Raw genomic sequence first — 18,583 nt, 5'->3', positions numbered from 1 at the left:
GCCACCTGCCGCGGGCCCTGCCCGGCCCTCAGAGCCGCCGGGCCCGCCGGGCCGCCGTAGCCGCGGCCGCCCCGGAAGGGCTTCGGTTGCCATAGCGGCGGGGCGGGGCGCGGGCCATGGCGGCGGCGGGGCCGGGAGAGCCGGGGCAGCCAGCGGGGCCGGGCCCGGCCGGGTCACAGGCCATGGCGGGGCCGGGGCAGCCGGCGGAGCCGGAGGAGCCGGGCCCGGCCGGGTCGCTGCGGCGCTGCCTGGTGCGGCTGGGCGCGCTGCGGGCCCGGCCTGACGGCGGGGGCCGCCGCACGGAGCTGCACCTGCTCTTCGACCAGCTCATCTCGGAGAGCTGCGGGCCCGAGCCCGCGGCCGCGCCCGGCCCGCAGGTACCGCGGGATGGGCACCGGCACTGCCGCTGTGTCCGCGCGGGGAGAAGGAGGAGGAGGCGGCCGTGCTCGTGTGGGAGCGCACGTGTGGCTGGGCTGGGCCGGGGCTGCTGTGGGGACGGCGTGCTGCGGCTGTGCCCATCCCTGTGCTCATCCCTGTGCCCATCCCTGTGCCCATCCCTGTGCCCCGCTGTGCCATCCCCGTGTCCCCTCCTCGGGAGCCCCGAGGGTTCCAGCCCGCGTTCCGTTCCCCCGCTGCGGGCGGGATGTTCCCTCTGCCCACCTTCCCCTGGGCCCCTCTCTGGTGCTTCTGAGCTCTGCTGCCCTGTGCCAAAGCACTGCCGAGTGGAGGTGTGGGTGACACCAATGGGTGGGACTCGGCAATTTTTATAGTCTGATGTTGGAAAAACAGTAATTTTTTAAGCCTTAAAGCAAGCCCTTGAAAGCTGAGCAGTCTAGATGAGCCACATGGATGCTGCTCCATTGGCAACACACAGTACTTCATTATTACACTGGTTTGTCTTCATTTCATTTCCAAAGCAGGCTTACTTTGCACTTTGGAATTAATTGATTTTTGGACAGTACTCTTCTGTTCCTTGATCTAACTTGGTATTTTTCGTGAGCCGTTATTGCTGTCTTTGTAGTCCCTAAATAATAAACTGAGGCTTTCTCTTCCAGGATGTTTGTGCTGTGCTTGTCCAAGGCTGTCAGTTGGTTCCCCTTGATCAGGAACATCTTGTCAGCAAAGTCTGTCAGCTTATCCATCACTTACTCAACAGATATCAGGTAGGAAAAGTTTGGCCATGTCCCTCAATAAGCCAGGGGAATTCTGACTTTTTCCAGGGCTGTGGAGCCAACCTTCAGGCAGAGTTTCTTGGATTTTCACTGTATTAGTTATTTTTGGGTAGTTGAGGCACTGATCTGGTTTTAGCATGGTTCCTCATAAAACCACCTCTCAGTCAGAAGGGATTCACCGTGGGAAATAGTCTTGGTTTTAGGACACTTGTACAGATTTATCCATTCCTGGTCAGGTGTGATCTCTGCTGTAGTATGATTTTAACAGCCACATCACCCAAATCTCTGACCAGTTTCTCAGGGTTTATTGACTGCAGTAGTACAAGATTATATTTATCTTGACATTTTCTGTTATGACAGGTGATGGTTGACGAGCAGAGCTTGAATTTCCTTCTCTCCTACTGCATCTCTGCTCTGAGGCAGTGCAGCTCCTGGACACATGTTGAAATTCTGCAAGCATTAGCAGCTCTTGTTTACAATAATGGGCCTAAGTGTCAGAAGGTGAGTTTACAAACAGAGAGAAAGTAACAACAAAAGTATTTGCACCTCTGCTGTTTGTACTTTATTTTTTCCGAGAGAAAGAATAAAAAAGTTCTCAAATTGTGTTACCTTTCATGCTAAGATCAGATCCCATTTAAATAGTGGCTGATATTTATAGGAAAGCTGAATTTCAGTTGTATTTATTAATAATTATTATTCCCCTGTGGAATACTCTGTACCTGCAGGCTGCAGCTGTTGGGATCACCATTAAATAAGGGCACAGGTTTAGCCTGCAGACCAACCACCCTGTGCCTCAGGCAGGAAGACCACAGGGAGCTTGAAATTGCACATAACTCCCCAGCAGGCTCCAGAAATCCATCCTGTAACCAGATCAGGGCTTTTGCTCAGAGGCTCTCAGGTATCAATCCTGTGTGAGCTCCTTGTTGCTGCAGCTGACAGCGTTTGAAAAGCTGAATCCTCCTGCTGTCAGCAGCTCGTGGCAGCTTGCAAAGCAGTGTCTGCTGTTGGGCTGAGCATGGGGTGGTGATGCTCACAGCTTGGGAGCTGCCAGCTTGTGTGGGCTTGGAGCCCATGGAGTGGCAGCAGCTTGGTGCAGCAGTTGTTCCTAGCTCAGCTCCATGTCTGGGAAGAGAGCATAAACTGGGACTCAGCTGAACTGTGCTCAACTCTGTCCTTTCTTAATACAAAATAAGAGCACTTAAGGAATTAAGGTTTTCGTGCTGTTTTTTGTAAACATAAATCTGTCTCTGGAATCTGAAATTGCAGCTGAGAATTTTTAGAGTTTGTTTTACTTCTCATTATCGTTCTTCGATTTTTGATTGGTAATGAATTAAATTAATTTCACTAAGTCAGGTCTGCTCTGCCCATGATGGTTGTCAGTGGGTGACCCTCTCCTTGTCCAACTCATGAGCCTTTCCTTATATTTTCTCTCCCCTGCCCATCTGAGGGGCAGTTTTGGTGGGCACCTGGTGTCCAGCCAGGCTCCAGCCACCTCCCATGATGTTCAGCCCCCAAACAGCAGACCCGGGAGGCTGAGGGAGGAGCACTGACCCCTAATGGCTCTTGGTGGGTTTTCAGTTTGTTTGTTCACTTTGTTTTCAGTTCCTCCCGGATCTGCTGGGCACGGCTGGGCTCCTGCTGCAGTTCAGTGACCCTGCCCAGCCTGACGTGGAGCTCAGGAGGGCAGCCGTGCGCAGCATGGCCAACCTGTGTCTCAGGTGGGTACAGCCCCTTTCTGGGGGGTTACAAAGTGCACATCTGCCAGCACAGGGTGTAGGTGCATGCATGTGAAATGCAGAGCTTCAGCTGTGCATAAACCCCTAACTCTCAGTCTTGCAGAAATGGTGTTACAGGGGTTAGTTTGGGGAAGAAAAGCTTTGTGCTGCCTGGTTTATCGTGCAGAAGGTTTCCTTTTGTGCTCTGTGTGGTAGAGCTGGCCCCTTTGCATCAGCCATCCATCCATCCATCCATCCATCCATCCATCCATCCATCCATCCACATCCTTCCTTTCCATCCAGCCATCCTCTGCAGGCTAACAGAGGGCTTGGGTGGGACTTTGTGTAACTTTATGAACCTGTGGACAGACTAGAAACCAACCTCGTGTCTCCTCCTGCTCTAATTTTAGTGTCCCTGGGCAGCCATACCTGGATGAGTCCTACAGAAGTGTCTGTTTTCAAACTTTCCTAAGTGTTCTGCAGTCTTCAAAAACCACTGATGTGGATGACATCACTTTTTGCATGGTAAGTGTGAGTCTATTGTCTAAAATACTCTAATTAGGAGGTTGTGCATGGAATTTGGAATGTTGTGAATTAAGATTTTGCTTTAATAGTCTATAATTTGACATGTTACTGTCCCAATTGAGCAAAACTGTAACTGCCTAGAAAGTTACTTGAAAGATGTGAACTTGCAGCATTTTGGGAAGGAAAAGTAAGTAATTCTTTATTTTCAGTTACTGCAAAGTGCACTGAAAGGTGTCCAGTCACTTCTCAACGGTGGGAAGATGAAACTGATGCAAATTGACCAAATCGGAGCTCTTCTGGCAGTGTTAAAGGTAAATCCTTAAATCCACCTGGAGGAAGAGGCAGCCCCTGGCAGGTTCCAGGTGCTGTTAAGTGGGAAACAGTAGAAGGTGAACAAGAGGGAGCAGAGAAGCCTGGGCATGGGGGGAAATGGAGTGTGAGATGTTAAAGAAAAATATATTGAGTTTCTTTCACAGCATCTTCACTGCACTTCCCACTGCAGAATGTGAGAGGAAGATGGGAGGCTTGGGGTTTTTTGGACCTACTCGAAATCCTTCTACATGTAGATGGATTTCAGATGTTGCATGGAGATGTTATACATGGGAGAGGCAGGACCTGGGGGAAGGAGCACAGCTGAAATTGGTGAATTCAGTAAATCTGTGCATGAGAAAAGGACAGAACTCTAACCCTTGTGTTCCTGTTGCAGAAATGCATGTTCCATGGGCTGCCAGGACTGAGCATTGAGGTGCCCACAGCCCTGTACCCTGCTCCCTTACCTCAGTATGATAAAAGGTCACCTGTCAAGCAGGAGCAGTCAGAACCAGCCACCTCTAAGCAGACAGGGGTAAGCTGGGCTGCTCCTGGTTCTCCAGCCTGTTTCTTGTGTTGTGTCTTACCTCTCATGGTATTGGTGGCTCTTCATGTCCTGAGCATGTGGCACATTTAATTCTTTTCTTCCAAGGTGATGATTACAGATTCTGCACTGAGTAAAATTGCTTTGGGAACTCAGGTGACAGGAACAAATGGCTCTGCAGGGCTTGGCTTTCCTCAGTTAAGCTCTGTGCAACAATTATTCATCCAGAGCCAAGAATTCCTGGCCTGCAGGCAAGGGATTGATGCGTGCAAACTCACCAAAGCTTTTGATTTTATAAGTCACGTTTTCTCTCCTAACACTTGCACAATTGTTTGACTCTTTCTTAAGGAAGTCAAGTTCATTTAAGACTGATTTCTTGCCTCATCTCTTCTGCTCAATCCTTCTACAGGTTATTTTTTAACGTGTGAATACTTTGGATTACTGATTATCTGAAAGACATTAGAGAAAATAAGGTTATCTAGTCATGTTGACTTGTTTTTATTTAGGTGCTGAAAAGGAAAGTTACTTAGTGTTACCTACTGTAAATCTAAAAGAACTACAGAAGTATTTAGTGTTGTTCTTTAATCACTTTTGTGTGAAATATGATTTTTAGCTAAAAGTTTCCTTGGATATATTTTGCTTTAGGGATGAAGAAACCAAAGGTTAGTTTTTGAGGCTATTCAGTTATAAACTGTTTACTTAGGTATTACTGAAATTTTGTGCCTATTGAAGGATATAAAAACTCAGATGCTGAAGAGTGACTGTGTGTAGAGTATTGCAGAGACATGTAACTGCATTTATGTATCCATTAAACATTGACTAAAAAAATCAATTTTTTTGTCTTAGAGCCGAAGAAAAAAGTGCAAAGGGAAGCAAAAGAAGGGAGAGTTTGGAGAAGAAGGAAGAGAAGATTCAGGGGATGCAGGAGAAGAGTCGGTGCTGGGAGCAGACATGGTGAAATTGCAGCTGGGGGATGTGCAGAGCAGCCCTTGCCCCCAGGCTCGGCCTCGTGTGTCAGATGTGTGTGCTGGGAAGGACCCCCCGAGCTGCCAGCCCTGCAAACGCCTCAGCAGCAGCGAGTCAGAGTACTCTGACACTGAGGGTGGAATACAGAGCAAAGTGAGGTGATGCTGTGCTCATAAACACACAGAGCAGTGCCATGGGTTCATACAGAGCAAAGGGAGGTGATGCTGTGCTCATAAACACACAGAGCAGTGCCATGGGTTGATACAGAGCAAAGGGAGGTGATGCTGTGCTCATAAACACACAGAGCAGTGCCATGGGTTCATACAGAGCAAAGGGAGGTGATGCTGTGCTCATAAACACACATGAGATCCACAGAGCAGTGCCATGGGTTGATACAGAGCAAAGGGAGGTGATGCTGTGCTCATAAACATACGTGAGATCCACAGAACCCTTCCACACCATCCTTTGTTCTTAGTCAAAACTGCCGAGGGAATCACTTTCCCTTTTGATTTATGAGATGGTACGAGAAAATTGGAAGGCAATAATTTGTGTTGGTGTGGAAGTAAATTTGTTCTTCCTCTTCCTGTTCTTGGTCTAAAAGATTTCCTCTCACAGCCAGCCACTAATACACATGAAAGAGGTGGAGCCCATCCCTTGTCCCTGCTGTTCTCATTAATCTTTTGGTTTGTGTTTAAGGTCTTACCAAGCCAATGTCCGCCAAGGGGCTCTGGCCTGTTTCCTCTCCACTATAAAGTCAATAGAAAAGAGAGTTCTGTATGGCTACTGGTCAGCATTTGTTCCTGATGCCCCTGGTATTGGCAGCCCCCAGTCTGTGTCTCTGATGACTATTGCTCTGAAGGACCCTTCTCCAAAGGTGAGGCACTTCTGAGTACAAAAAATGTTCTGTTTTCCCCCATTAATCTTAGGAGTTGTCTTATCTCGCCTTCAGTAAGTATTTGACTGCTGCCCAAGAACTAAATAGAAAGCATTGGCTAAGGAAACAAAGGATTGGTTCTGTATTGCCTAAAGTTATGAAAAAACCATAGCTGGAGTTGAATTTTCTCTTTCTACAGAGGATTTAATGTATTTTAAAATTCTTCACCTGCTCAAAGGAGGTGTTAAAAGGTATCACAAATGTTTTATCATTTCAGACACGTGCCTGTGCCCTTCAAGTCCTCTCAGCCTTCCTGGAAGGTTCTAAGCAGTTCCTGTCTGTGGCTGAAGATGCCAATGATCACAAGAGAGCTTTTACTCCCTTCTCTGTCACCATTGCCTCCAGCATCCGGGAGCTGCACCGCTGCCTGCTGCTGGCCCTGGTGGCAGAGTCCTCCTCTCAGACACTGACCCAAATAATCAAGGTACCTGCACTGTGGATGTGCCACATGCTCCCACTGGTCTCTAGGTTATGTCCTGAAGAAAGATTGCACAGAATTGCTGTGAGGTGTGAGGTGGTGGTGGTGACAGACAGATCTTTGTCATCTCAGAAGAGTTCACTGAGTCATCCTACAAAATCATGGAATCACAGAATCCAATCACCTTTGGCTTGGAAGGGACCTTAAACATCACCTTGTTTCAGTCCCCTGCTGTGAACAGGGATAACCTCCATTAGACCAGGTTCCTCAGAGTTCCATCCAGAGTCTGGGGGCTTCTTTTCAGCACAGTTCTCTTTTTTCTGCATTTTTTTAGTCTTTTTGGAGCTGAATGAACCTGTAAAATGATTCGGAAGACTCACATTCCCTTTAAAACTGGAATCCAAATTGACAAATCCTTCCATGGGCTATCAAAATTCCTTGGTCTTTGTGCCACCTCACAGTACTTAAATCCTTGTTCTTAGGAACCAAGTTTGTATCCAGTGTTCACACAGCAGATAATTGGGGTGGCTTTTTTCAGTGCCCTCAGATAATGAGTTGTGTGAGTGACCTAAATTACAAATGTAAAACCAGACCTGTTGGAGGCCAGGCTGACATTGTAACCAGCACCTTTCTCTGTTTCAGTGCCTTGCAAACTTGGTGTCCAATGCACCCTACAGCAGATTGAAACCTGGGCTGCTTACCCGGGTGTGGAACCAGATCAAGCCCTACATCTCTCACAAAGGTTTGCAGTCTCTCTGCTGTATTCCTCCCCTCCTCTGTGCTCCATAATTCAAAATTCAGAGGCAGTGGATGGTTATGTGTTATAATCTATCTGAGGGAGGATGCTGGGCCATCACTGAGGTTCTAATGGAGCTTTTTTTGCTTTTTCTTCTCCCCCCATTGTCTCTTGCAGACGTCAACGTTCGAGTTTCCAGCCTCACCTTGCTGGGGGCAATCGTTTCAGTGCAGGCACCTTTGCCAGAGGTGCAGCTGCTCCTGCAGCAGCCCGGCTGCTCTTCAGGGCTGAGCAGCAGTGGCAGTGCAACCCCTGGGCGTGAGCAGTGGAGGAAGGCAGTGCCCTGGGTAGGGCAGAGCCCCCAGGGCAGCCCTGCAGGCTGTGCCCCCCCTGAGCCCTGCTGGCTGCTGTGCCTGTGCGTGTCCCTGGTCATCCTGCCCCGGGAGGATTCCTGCTCTGACAGTGACGCTGCCTTCCCCTCCCTGGGCAGCGTCTACGAGCCGTGTCCCCTGCGCCTGGAGGCCCTGCAGGTGGGAGGGCTGCTCCTGCCTCCATCCAGTGCCTCCCTCCCTTGTGGGGTCCCTTTGCTCCCTGCTCTCTCAGGGGATTTCTCACTGAGTGCTGCTGCAGTGGGGCTGAGCTGCTGTGGCTCAGGGAGACACGATTCAGCCACAGCGGGACTGTCCCACTGCAGACCTGCTGCACCAGGTTCATCTGCTTGGGATTTTTTATCTTTTGTACTTTTTTCAATATTATCTGGGGGTGTGTGCTGGCAGACTGTGAGTATTCCCCATGCAAACTCCTCCATACAGAATCCAAATTAAAGTTTTGGTGGAAAACAGTGGGGAAGAGCCCTGCAGTCAGAGAACAGTCTGCAAGGAGCTATGGAGTGACTCAGGGAGTACCTGTGGATGCTGAGGCTTGGCTTTGTTTTTATTCATGTAGCCACAGCAAAGGGTAAGATTTTGGAACGTGCATCCCAAGAAGTCTCACTCTTTTTCTGGAACAGTAAATATTTGTTAAATCCAGCTTCACAGAAGGCAGCAGCAGTGTTACAGGAGGTACAGAATGTCTTGCTCTCAGTTTTTTTGGCTACAGGAGCCCTCGCTTACACTAAATAATTCATGGCCTTGCTACCTGATCGTGCGTCTGTGGCTCTTCTTTGAACAATAAAATGGAACAGGGAGGCTTTTAATCAGCTCTAGTATTCCAGAAGTTGTGCTGCAAGGAGTATCTGTTACATCAGAGCTCAGTATATGGTGCCAGGGTTGATTAGCCCATTAACATAATTTCAGTGTGTAGTTGGGGTATTTTGGGTAAATAGAAGGAAGAAATGCTGAATGGGATTTCTTTTGTCTGTGTTTAGGTGTTGGCTCTTCTTGTGAAAGGTTATTTCCCTATGACTCAGAGCTATTTCCTGGGACTTGGAGAAGTGGCTTGCAGATGCATGGAAGAAATGGATCCATCCATTCAGCTTCATGGAGCCAAAGTAAGAGCAGGAGACACGTCAACATTGTGTTACCAAGTCAGTTTTATCTGTCTGGGTGCTTTGCAAATGCAGATGAGTGGTGCTGAATATTCAGAGCATCTGTGAGTGTGATATAGAAATGCAGTACAGTATAGAAATGCACCTTCAGCTTCCAGTCTTGAAGTCTCAGCAGAATTTTGTGGCTCTGCTGAGTCACCAGGAAGCTTGGGAAGTGCAAGGAGCACAGCACTGGTGCTTCCCTGGCTGAGCATCAGCTGGGGCAGGGACTGGACTCTGTGACCCAAAGATTTCCTCTTTGCAGTGGTTTGCTATGCTGTGCTTGCTGGAGACTTTATGTAGGAAAGGCTTTTCCTCTAATTCCAGTACTAGCAGGGACAGAACAGCCCAAACCAGTACTGAATCTTTGCTTTTTGTTCCCTGGGTGAGTAGATGCAGGTTCTGTAGCTCCATGAGTCACCCCTGATGAGAACCCCCTTGCTCTTTGTTCTCTGTAGCTTCTGGAGGAGCTGGGCACGGGTGTCCTGCAGCAGCACAAACCTGAGTCCTCCACTGCCCCCGAGCAGAGGGTGCCTGTCAGCGTGGTAAGTGTGAGATTCCCCCTCGCTGAGCTCCTTCCCTGCCCTCCGCACAGTCCCTGGCACAGACACAGACAATTGCAGGGAGGCAGGAAGGGACTCGGGCTGCAGCTCTGTGCATGCCAGTATGGACAGTGTCTGGAGACTTCCTGCAGTCACTTGGCATTTGTTCTTGCCTGTGGACAGATGTCCTTGGGTTTATATCTTTTACATGGTGTTAACCCTGTGTCTTTGCCTCTCCTCTTCCCAACTCTTGCAGCCTGCTGTAGCTCAGAGCTGGAGAACAGCACTGATTTTGTGTCTGTCATTACTGCTGCATAAAACTTTCAGAATTTTCGTGAATTTGCATTGTTAAAGTGCCAGCCTGATCACAAGTACAGAGAGAGTGGCCAGAACCACAATATAAGTGAATTTAGAGAAATTCATTCGCTGTTTGTTGGCTGAGTTTGCAGAAGCTGAGTAATATGGGCCTGTTTAAGTCTTCCTTCTGTGAGCAGAAGACAAGCTTAAAAATCTCTTTGGCTCATGCTAAGTTTTGAGCCTACAAGACAGGAAATGTGTTCAGTAGCATCAGGTTCCTGTTACTTGCTATGAATGTAAATTGTCAGGCAAATGAAAACACTCAGCTGTGTGGATTCAGGAGTGGGATTGCAACTCTATTTAAAGCAGTTCAAATTTCAGCATATGATGATCATCTTTAAGACAAGAAGTTAGGCTTAATTGCTGAGTTTAGAAGATAAACCTGGCTGCTTCTCCTGCAGGTTGTGACCTTCTGGACGATGATGTTAAATGGGCCCTTGCCTGGCACCCTGCAGGACTCCCCCCATGCCACTCTCCAGACAAGTGCCTGTGATGCCCTGTCCTCTATCTTACCAGAGGCTTTCAGCCTCCTGCAGGTAGGAGAACACACCTTTACATGTGGTGCTTTTACCTTTCAGGCTTTGTCCTTGTCCATCAGGTTACAGTAGTGTAAAGCCTTTTAAAACTTGCCAGGAGAAAGTAAAGAAACCTTCCCTTTTTTTTTTTTTTTTTTTTTTTTTTTCTGAACATTGTGACTGTTGAAGGCTGGAAAGGGCAGTGTTGGGAGTAATTAGCCTGTCAGAACAATTAAACTGTGGGTCACAGCAGCTGTTTGGCCCTGCCATGAATACCCAGCCTTGGCAGTGATGCACAGGAGATGGAGGACAAGGATTTCATGGCATGAGGGGGGGCTGAGGGATTGTTATTCTGCTGATTAATCCTTTGAAGAGCTGGCTGAGCCAATAGCCAGGGCCTGATGTTGTGCAGCCGTTTGCATGTGTGTTTTTTCCCTTTGCAACATGAAATATGCTTTTAAACATGAAAGCCTTGGCAGTGGATCCCCTCTGCATTGTGCAGCTGCTTCTGTGTCACTGTGTCCTTGCTGGGGAGTGCTCTGCCGGATCTCATTTGCCCAGGAATTGCTGCTCCAGCAGTATCTCTGGAATTCTCCAAGTACAGCGTGTACTTCATCCCCTGCACTTTGATCCCATTCCCTCTCCTGTCCCTGTGGCCAAGTGGGGTCAAGTCAGTGCCCACTCTGACCTTCTGTCATGGGCTGGTGAGCTGACAACCTGTCCTGGTTAACGAGGGGCACAGAGGGAGGGGAGGCAGGAGCAGCCCATCCTCTGAGTCAGCCCTGATGGGCCATTCCTTCAGCTGTGGGTGACAGCAATACTCTGATTTCCTTCTTGCTCTTAGCCAACAGCAGAGATCTGTGTCCTGGAAGCATTCCTGATTCCTGGAATCACTCCTCAATTCACTTTATCCAGAGCATGCTCTGAGTGGAAGCTCCTTCAGACACAGGGAATTTGAGAGAATTTGTGTGTCCCTGTGGGACAGAGCTCTCCTCAGCCCCCCTCTGCCACTGCTGCTCCTCTTGCAGGGTGACCAGCAGATCCTGTGTGTCACTTTGCTGCTCCTCTTGCAGGGTGACCAGCAGATCCTGTGTGTCACCTTGCTGCTTGGCCTGAACCACAGTGAGAACCCCCTGGTGAAAGCTGCTGCTGCCCGTGCCCTGGGAGTCTACATCCTCTTCCCGTGCCTCAGGCAGGTCAGAGCCAGCCCATCCCTTCTTCTGAGCCATTCTCTGATGAACCATAAGATGTGGGACATGGATTTGTTTGCAGTTAATTTGCTTTACTTTTGGCCTCTAGTGTATTTATAGTTTTCCTTACTGGCTCCAGGCCTGCTCTTGCCTTTGAGAGCAGAATCAGTGCAGCTTTAAGGGAGGTGGAGCAGAAGAGAGGGGGAAAGGAGAGAGGTCAGGATCCTCCCAGGCTCTCAGGGATGGGAGCTGAGTGGGTGGGTTGGCACAGAGGAGCTGCAAGAGGTGAGGGGGAGCTGGGATGAAGGGAACAGCTCTGCAGTGCTCTGGGGAGTTTGGTGTTGGACTCGATCCTTGAGGTCTTTTCCAACCTCCAGGATTCTATGATTCTAACAAGATTTTAATGGAAAGCCTTCAGTTTTGCTTAAAACTAAGAAATAAAGCTTATTTGGAGGGAAAAAAAGGAATTTTTCCTACAAAATATCATCTTAGCTTGGCTGAGCTGGAAGATTAGTTTTTACAATGTAACCTCTAAGTGAATGATTTTAATAAAAAAATATGCAGTAGCTGACTTTGGAGTTTAATTCCAAAATATTTTGAAAGAAAATCCTTTACCATAGGCACATGTAATGTGCCATAGAAGAGAAGATTAGACAGGCAACTCAACAGGGAGTCTGGAGAAGCAATTACTTTAAGAGTGGGATTTGATGGGTATAAGGTTGGCAGTCCATGTAATTATGTTAAAATCCAAAGTAACTAAATCACCAATGGAATTAAATAATCCATAGAAGCTTTTCAGCAACAGCTACCCAAGAATGGTGGACTTGGTCAGCATTCAGGCTTGGACTGTTAATTAAAGGTCAGGCTGCAGACAGCACCATGAGCTCATTAGAAGTTGTCACCTGGAAAAGTAAATGAGCAGAGCTGGTCTCTCTCTCCTTTTCCCTGGAAAAAGCAGAGTGTGTTACTAAGAAAATCACCTGTGTTTTGAGAGCTGTGTGACTTTTTGCTTTGGCAGGATGTGATGTTTGTGGCAGACACAGCAAATGCCATTCTGACCTCCCTCCATGACAAATCTCCCAACGTCCGTGCCAAGGCAGCCTGGTCCCTGGGCAACCTGACAGACACCCTGATCATCAACATGTATGTGCCAGCCCCTGCCCTGTGTGTGCAAGTGCTCTGTGGAAAGGGTGCTCAGGCACTGGGGGGGCTGCCCAGGGGGGCTTGGAGTGCCTGTCCCTGCAGGTGTCCAAGGAACACTCAGGGTCTGGGCTGGGGACAAGGTGGGCATCAGGCACAGCTTGGACTCGATGCTCTGGAAGGGCTTTTCTAACCAAGATGATTCTGTGATCCTTAACATCAAAAAAAGCTGAATTTTGGCTTGGATCCTCCTTTTTAACCACCCTCTGCCTGTGTGTCTGCCAGTGTGGGACACTGCTTGAGCATCCTGTATCCATCTGGGAACAGCTTCCACTATCCCAGCTTGCTCCAAGCCCTGTCCAGCCTGGCCCTGGACATTTCCAGGGATGGGGCAGCCACAGCTTCTCTGGGCACCCTCACAGGGATCAGACTTTTTCTAATATCTGATCTAAACCTACTCAATTTTAAGCCATTCCCCCTTGTCCTGTCACTCTAAGGACAGGCTTTTTAAAACTTTTCACTTTTCAGTTTTCCATTTCTTGTGTGTTGCTTGGTGTAATTACATGGTTCCTTTACTTTCAACATAACACAAGTAAAATTAATAAATATTTAACCCTTCCTCAAGCCAGAGACTGAGGGAAGCCCAACCTACTGTTACATTTTTAACAGGAAAATAGTTATCATATATTCCTGCTGCAGAATTGCCCCTGAGCCATTCCTTGCCCTCTGTTTTTTATTACAGATTTAACCATTGCTAACCAGCTTTCTTGCATTGATAGTTTGGTTTTAAATTAATAAACATAGTGGTCACATGCAGAAAGGTCTGCCTTACATATTAGCCCTCTAAAGAGTGAAGGTTGTTCATGGGCCTTTATAAAGGGTGGTATCACATCTGTGATGTGGGGATGGAGCAGCCCAGCTGGGTGTTCACAGGGTGGTTCTCCTGCCAGGGAAACCATGGGACAAAGCTTCCAGGAGGAGCTCTCTGATCTCCTGCTGCTGAAATTGCTGCGCTCTGCCACAGAAGCATCCAAGGACAGAGACAAGGTGAGGCTGGGGGGAAGGAGAGTGGGCTTGGTGGAGTTCATTAACCCCTGCATTAAAAACAGAAAAGGAAAAAGGCACCAGTTACTTCAGGTCTCTTTGCCCCATTGTGTGAGGGGAGCTGCAGCTCAGACCCTCCCCTCAGGGGGTGTTCAGAGGGCTCCTGTGTTGTTTGGATTACAGGGAATTTGACTGGGCTTCTCCACAGTGCAGGGGGGGTTTGGTTTGGCTTGTGGCCCTGTGCAGAGAATGATCTTTCTGGTGGCATTTAGGAAGATCCAGTGTGATTCCAACTGTGCTCCTTGCTGGCTCTGAGATGATTTCAAATCAAACCCTGCAAAAACCCGGGAGGTTTTTGTGTGTTCCAGGTGAAGAGCAACGCTGTCCGTGCCCTTGGGAACGTGCTGCATTTCCTGCAGCCCTGCCACGTGGCCAACCCCAGGTTCAGGGAGGCCATCGAGGAGTCCCTGCAGGCCCTGATTGCCACGGTGGGCAGCGAGGCCACCATGAAGGTGCGCTGGAACGCCTGCTACGCGCTGGGCAACGTCTTCAAGAACCCTGCCCTGCCTCTGGGTGAGAGCCTGTCCCCTGCCCGGGCTGCTCTGCACGTGGGGGCTGAGCACATCCTCATCTCTGCTGCCACTGGGGTGGAGAGGGAGGGGGAAGGCAGCAGAGCTGAGTCTGGGTGTCACAGCTCTCCCAGGGCTCTGCCCATGGAGCAGACTCAGCTCCTTCAGTGCCAGTGCAGGGGTAACTGCTGTGTTCAGCTGGATCTGTCATGTCAGGAAACAGTGGGATTATAGGTGTGAATAAATGCCAAATGTCCTCTTGTAAAACTTCAGGAGATTAACTGTTTTAACTAATATTTCATTTCATAACTCTTGATTCTCTCATTTAAACCACAATAAATTCAATAAATGTCTGCCCATTAAATATTCAGGAGACATTTATAGTTTTGCATATTTTGGCTGATTAAAAAAGGGGTTTTCTTTTTTGTTTTTTTTTTCAGGAGAAGCTCCTTGGGCCACAGAAGCTTTCAGTGCCCTTTCCTCTGTAGTCAAGTCCTGCAAGAACTTCAAAGTGCGGATCAAGTCAGCCATGGCCCTGTCCATCCCCAGCAGGAGGGAATGCTACGGCTCCACGGAGCAGTTCTGCCACATCTGGAGCGCCTTGGTGGTGGCCCTGCAGAGGAGCGAGGACACCGAGGACTTCCTGGAGTTCAAGTACAGCTCCAGCCTGAGGAGCCAGCTGTGCCAGGCCCTGCTGCACCTGCTGCAGCTGGCCAGGAGCTCAGACCTGCCCCTGCTCGGGAGCAGCCTCCGGGAGCACGGCCAGGCCATCCGGCCCTACGTGCTGCAGTACCTGAGCTCCCCGGGCCAGGAGGGCGAGGCAGGGGCGCCCACGGACCTGAGGGACAGGGAGAGAGCATTGCAGGGAGCCATCGAGCACCTCAGTGCCATGGAGACAGAACTGCAGGGCAAGGCCAGGCTCAGAGTGTCCCTGTTCCTGGAGGATGTCCTGACACACCACACCAGTGCCACGGAGCTGGCAGAAGCTTGAGGGAAATGAGACCCATTCCAGTGACCAAATCTTCCACAGGGAGCACAGAGCTGTGTTCCCCTGCACAGGACATCCAGAGGAAAAGTTTCCTGCTGCTGATATTAAGTATTTTGTTCCAGACTTTATTAATAATGCCTCTAGGACTTCTTTTTTATATTATTACTATTTTTTATTGTTGTGTTTGGGGAACTCTGCCCTCCCTGGGGCTGGTTTGTGCACTTTGCTGTCACAGCGTCTCCACTTGGAAAACAAACGCCTTTTCCTCCTCTGTGTGTTTTATAAAGCTGCCTGTTCCTCAGCTTATCTCAAAGCATTTTCTTCCTATTGCTGCAGGATCCAGAATCGTGTTTGTAAAGCAGGGGGCTGGAAGAATTTTGTTTTTCAGAGCACTGCAAATGTTGTCACTCTTGTGTTCCTGCAATAAACCCAAATATGCCAATATTTGAAGAATAGCTTAGAGCAAACAGCCTTTGCCTTTAGCTGTCTGTGTTCCCAGTGCTGTACACCTGGCCTGAGCCTCCCTGCTGCCTCCACTCATCCTGTCTTCCAAAAAAATCACAATTCCTTCTTTCCAGGTGGATGGTACTGTGCTGCCTAAGCCAGAAAATTCAAAGTAGGTTCTCCAAGGCTGGAATTTTGGCTCTCCAGGCACCTGTGTGGGAGGTGCAGTGCTGTTCTAACAGCACATGGATTTGTTTGTGGTTCTGGAGTTCTGTCCCCTTCCGTTCCTTTCTGCTGCTGTTACTTGCTCTGTGTTTGCTCTGTGCTTACTCTGCTGATAGCCAGGGGAGTGCTGGGCTCTCTGATGTTGCTGGGGACAGATCAGCAGCTCCAGGAATGAGCAGGGCTCTGGGGCTCTCAGAGTTAAGTGCCTGCTGTCCTAACCCTGGGCTGGATGTTTGAACAGAGCTCAGGGCAAGCCCTGCCTGTCATAAAACCTTGGGGGGATACAAAATTCATCTGCTTTGTTCTTCCACCCTCGCCGCTGGTTCCAGCAGGCCTCAAGTGCTGAGAGTATCCAAAACTTCCTGGAGCAAGGGAGCCTTTTCCAGGGCATGGATGGATGGATGGATGGATGGATGGATGGATGGATGGATGGATGGATGGATGGATGGATGGATGGATGGATGGATGGATGGATGGAGCCAGTTCTCTGCCAGGGATGAGTTCTGCTGCTCTGCCAGCCCTGTGAGTGTGGTCAGGCTGGAAACCTGGCATGGGGGCAGAGCTGAGCATCCCTGCTGGGCCTGTCCTGGCTCTGTGACACATTTGCACTTCAGCTTCACTTGCTCCTTTCCTCTCTGCCTGCTGCAGCTGTAGCTGATCCCATCTTTGAGCTCCCACACCTGAACCAAGCCTGTGTTTCTGCGCTGCCCTGGGGAGAAATCTGTCCCATAGCCACTGAAAGCACAACTTTGCCTGGATTTCTGTCCCAAAGTTGCTGACATCTCTAGAGCTGCCTCCATCCTGTACCAGCTGGAATGCTGGGGCAGCTGTGGCACCTGGGGCAGGGTGTACCTGAGCTGAGTGTGCTCCAGCAGCCCCATCCAATGTCAGGCTGTTCTCTGAGCAGAGAAATCTGTGGTTTTGTGCACCCCAGGAAGCGGATGGGAGCTGCTGTTATTACCAATAGGGCATCCCCCTTTGCCAACCCTCTGGGGACAAAGGCTGTGCCCTGCTGTGCCCGGGGCCATCCCTCACTGCCCATGAGAGCCACAGGGCAGCCCCCAGCCCCATCCTCCAGGGCCTGGTGGGGCACGAGGTGCTGGGGGCTGGGGAAAGGCAGCACCTTCCCCACCCTGGCCAAGGTTTTATTGTACTGCCTCTTTATTGTTGTGTTTACAAGCCAGGCCCTTTATAGGTTTTCCTATGAATAGTTCCAAGGAGAAGGTAATTACCTTATCACATGCAGGATGATTTATAGCCAAGGTGGCAAGGGACATTCAGCTCCACATCGGCTCCGTTTGAAAGACAATCCGCCCGTTCTTCCCGGGGTCACTGGGTGGGGAAAACAAAAGGGCTTTGCTTTAGTGCCCGGCCCGATGGCAGCCCGGGGATGTCTCCTGCACCGAGCCCTGGGCTCGTCGCCCACCTGCAGCCCCTGGGGACACCTGCGGTGGTGGCTGTGCCCTGGGGACACGCAGCACGGAGCAGCCACAGCGGGGCACTCATAGCGTCCCTGCAGGCTGTTAAACACCCCAGCTATTGGACTGGTAGTTTTATTTTTAATTCATTTTATTTTTAATTCATTTTCCGCTCCCCTCCAACTGTCTCCATGACCGGGGAGCACAGGCAGTGATTCGCCGTCACCTGCGGCTGTTCCGCCCTGAGCATCCCCGGGCTCTGCCGTGTCCGGTGGCCCCGGGAGCGGCCCCGGGAGCGGCCCCGGTCCCCGGGCCACGAGGTGGCACCACGAACCCGGGCACGGCGGCGACAGCGGCGGCTCCGCTGGCCCGTGTCCCCTCGGCGGGTCCCCCGACAGGACCCGGGTGCCACCCGCGCTGTCCCAGCCCGGCCAGCCCCGGGCCCGAGCGGGGATCCCGGGCACGGAGCGTTCCCCGGGGCACTCACGGAACGTTTTCCCTCCCGGTGCGCAGCCACGGTGGCTTTGGCTGTGACTGCGCTGTCAGTGACACCGGCCCGTGAGCGATGGGTGCCGAGGCAGGGGTGACTTCCAGTGGCGGGGTCAAAGGGAAGAGGCTGATCCTCGGTTCATGCCCGCTGTCTCTGCCATAAAAAATGGCCCCGCGCCCTCTCGCAGGCCGTCCCTCCCTGGGACCCGCTAATCCGGTGATTTTTATCCTGTCTGTTTTCCTTCTCTCCCCTCTGCAGCCTCCCGGCTCTCCCCCTCGGGCGGCTCCGGGGCTGCCGCTGATGGATGGAGCCATCGGAGCTCGGAGCGAGGGGATTTGGGCACAGCGAGGGGATTTGGGCGCAGCCCGACCCTCGGTGGCCTCACCTGGCTGTCAGCACGCTCGTCCCGGGGGCTAAAGCCCAGCAGGAAGATGTGGGCAGGAAGCAGTGTGGAACAAAACCGCGGGCACCGCAGGGCTCTGGGCACCGCAGCGCCAAGTGGGGATGGGGACAGGGATTCTGAAGGGGCTTGGAGAGCCCCGAGGAGCAGGATTGTGCCTGGGGTCAAGCCTTGCTGTGCCACCCCCGCGAAAAGGGAGCCCACGCTGCTCCGGGGGGGTCCTCTGCCTCCCCGGGAGCCCAGACTGGTATTTCAGTCTAGACGTGCTGGTATTTTTCAGTCCAGCAGATTTCCTTGATGGCCCAGCGGTGGAGCAGGGGCACGCTCGGCACGCTGGCACGGTGGCATCTGCAGGGTGGGGGGGTTCCCATGGGGGCACAACCTGGGCAGGCAACATCCCCAATCCCTGCTCCTGGA

At 50.7% G+C, this 18,583-nt stretch overlaps 1 protein-coding gene across 3 annotated transcripts; it reads left to right on the top strand.

The window, feature by feature from the left end:
• Nucleotides 1-266: 266 nt before the first annotated feature.
• HEATR6 (HEAT repeat containing 6) lies at nt 267-15,644 on the top strand. Of its 3 annotated transcripts, XM_066563662.1 has the most exons (20): nt 267-377; nt 1,056-1,163; nt 1,533-1,673; nt 2,775-2,890; nt 3,298-3,412; nt 3,622-3,723; nt 4,119-4,256; nt 5,112-5,389; nt 5,928-6,105; nt 6,383-6,589; nt 7,226-7,325; nt 7,497-7,849; nt 8,686-8,808; nt 9,303-9,389; nt 10,145-10,279; nt 11,332-11,454; nt 12,467-12,591; nt 13,539-13,635; nt 14,001-14,205; nt 14,642-15,644. In XM_066563662.1, exons 3-20 carry the CDS (start codon nt 1,536-1,538, stop codon nt 15,190-15,192), a joined length of 3,171 nt encoding a protein of 1,056 aa, XP_066419759.1. In that variant the 5' UTR covers nt 267-377; nt 1,056-1,163; nt 1,533-1,535; the 3' UTR covers nt 15,193-15,644. The 3 variants fall into 3 exon arrangements, with proteins under 3 accessions (XP_066419759.1, XP_066419758.1, XP_066419760.1); XM_066563661.1 differs by lacking the exon at nt 267-377 and having other exon boundaries at nt 1,065-1,163; nt 11,287-11,454; XM_066563663.1 differs by lacking the exon at nt 267-377 and having other exon boundaries at nt 1,065-1,163; nt 11,287-11,454; nt 14,001-14,144; nt 14,642-14,800.
• The last annotated feature ends 2,939 nt before the right edge of the window (nt 15,645-18,583 follow it).

Source organism: Molothrus aeneus, chromosome 20 (assembly GCF_037042795.1).
Source record: "Molothrus aeneus isolate 106 chromosome 20, BPBGC_Maene_1.0, whole genome shotgun sequence".
In the NCBI taxonomy this organism is placed as follows: Eukaryota; Metazoa; Chordata; class Aves; order Passeriformes; family Icteridae; genus Molothrus; species Molothrus aeneus.
Note: the sequence above shows the minus strand (reverse complement) of the source record. Positions and strands in the feature narration are given on the sequence as shown.

Bases quoted from the DNA above. Each gene is read 5' to 3' on its own strand.
- HEATR6 (XM_066563661.1), top strand. From the start codon at position 1,536: ATGGTTGACGAGCAGAGCTTGAATTTCCTTCTCTCCTACTGCATCTCT. The intron at 7,850-8,685 runs GTGGGAGGGCTG...GTCTGTGTTTAG, and splicing joins TGCGCCTGGAGGCCCTGCAG to GTGTTGGCTCTTCTTGTGAA. The intron at 9,390-10,144 runs GTAAGTGTGAGA...CTTCTCCTGCAG, and splicing joins AGAGGGTGCCTGTCAGCGTG to GTTGTGACCTTCTGGACGAT.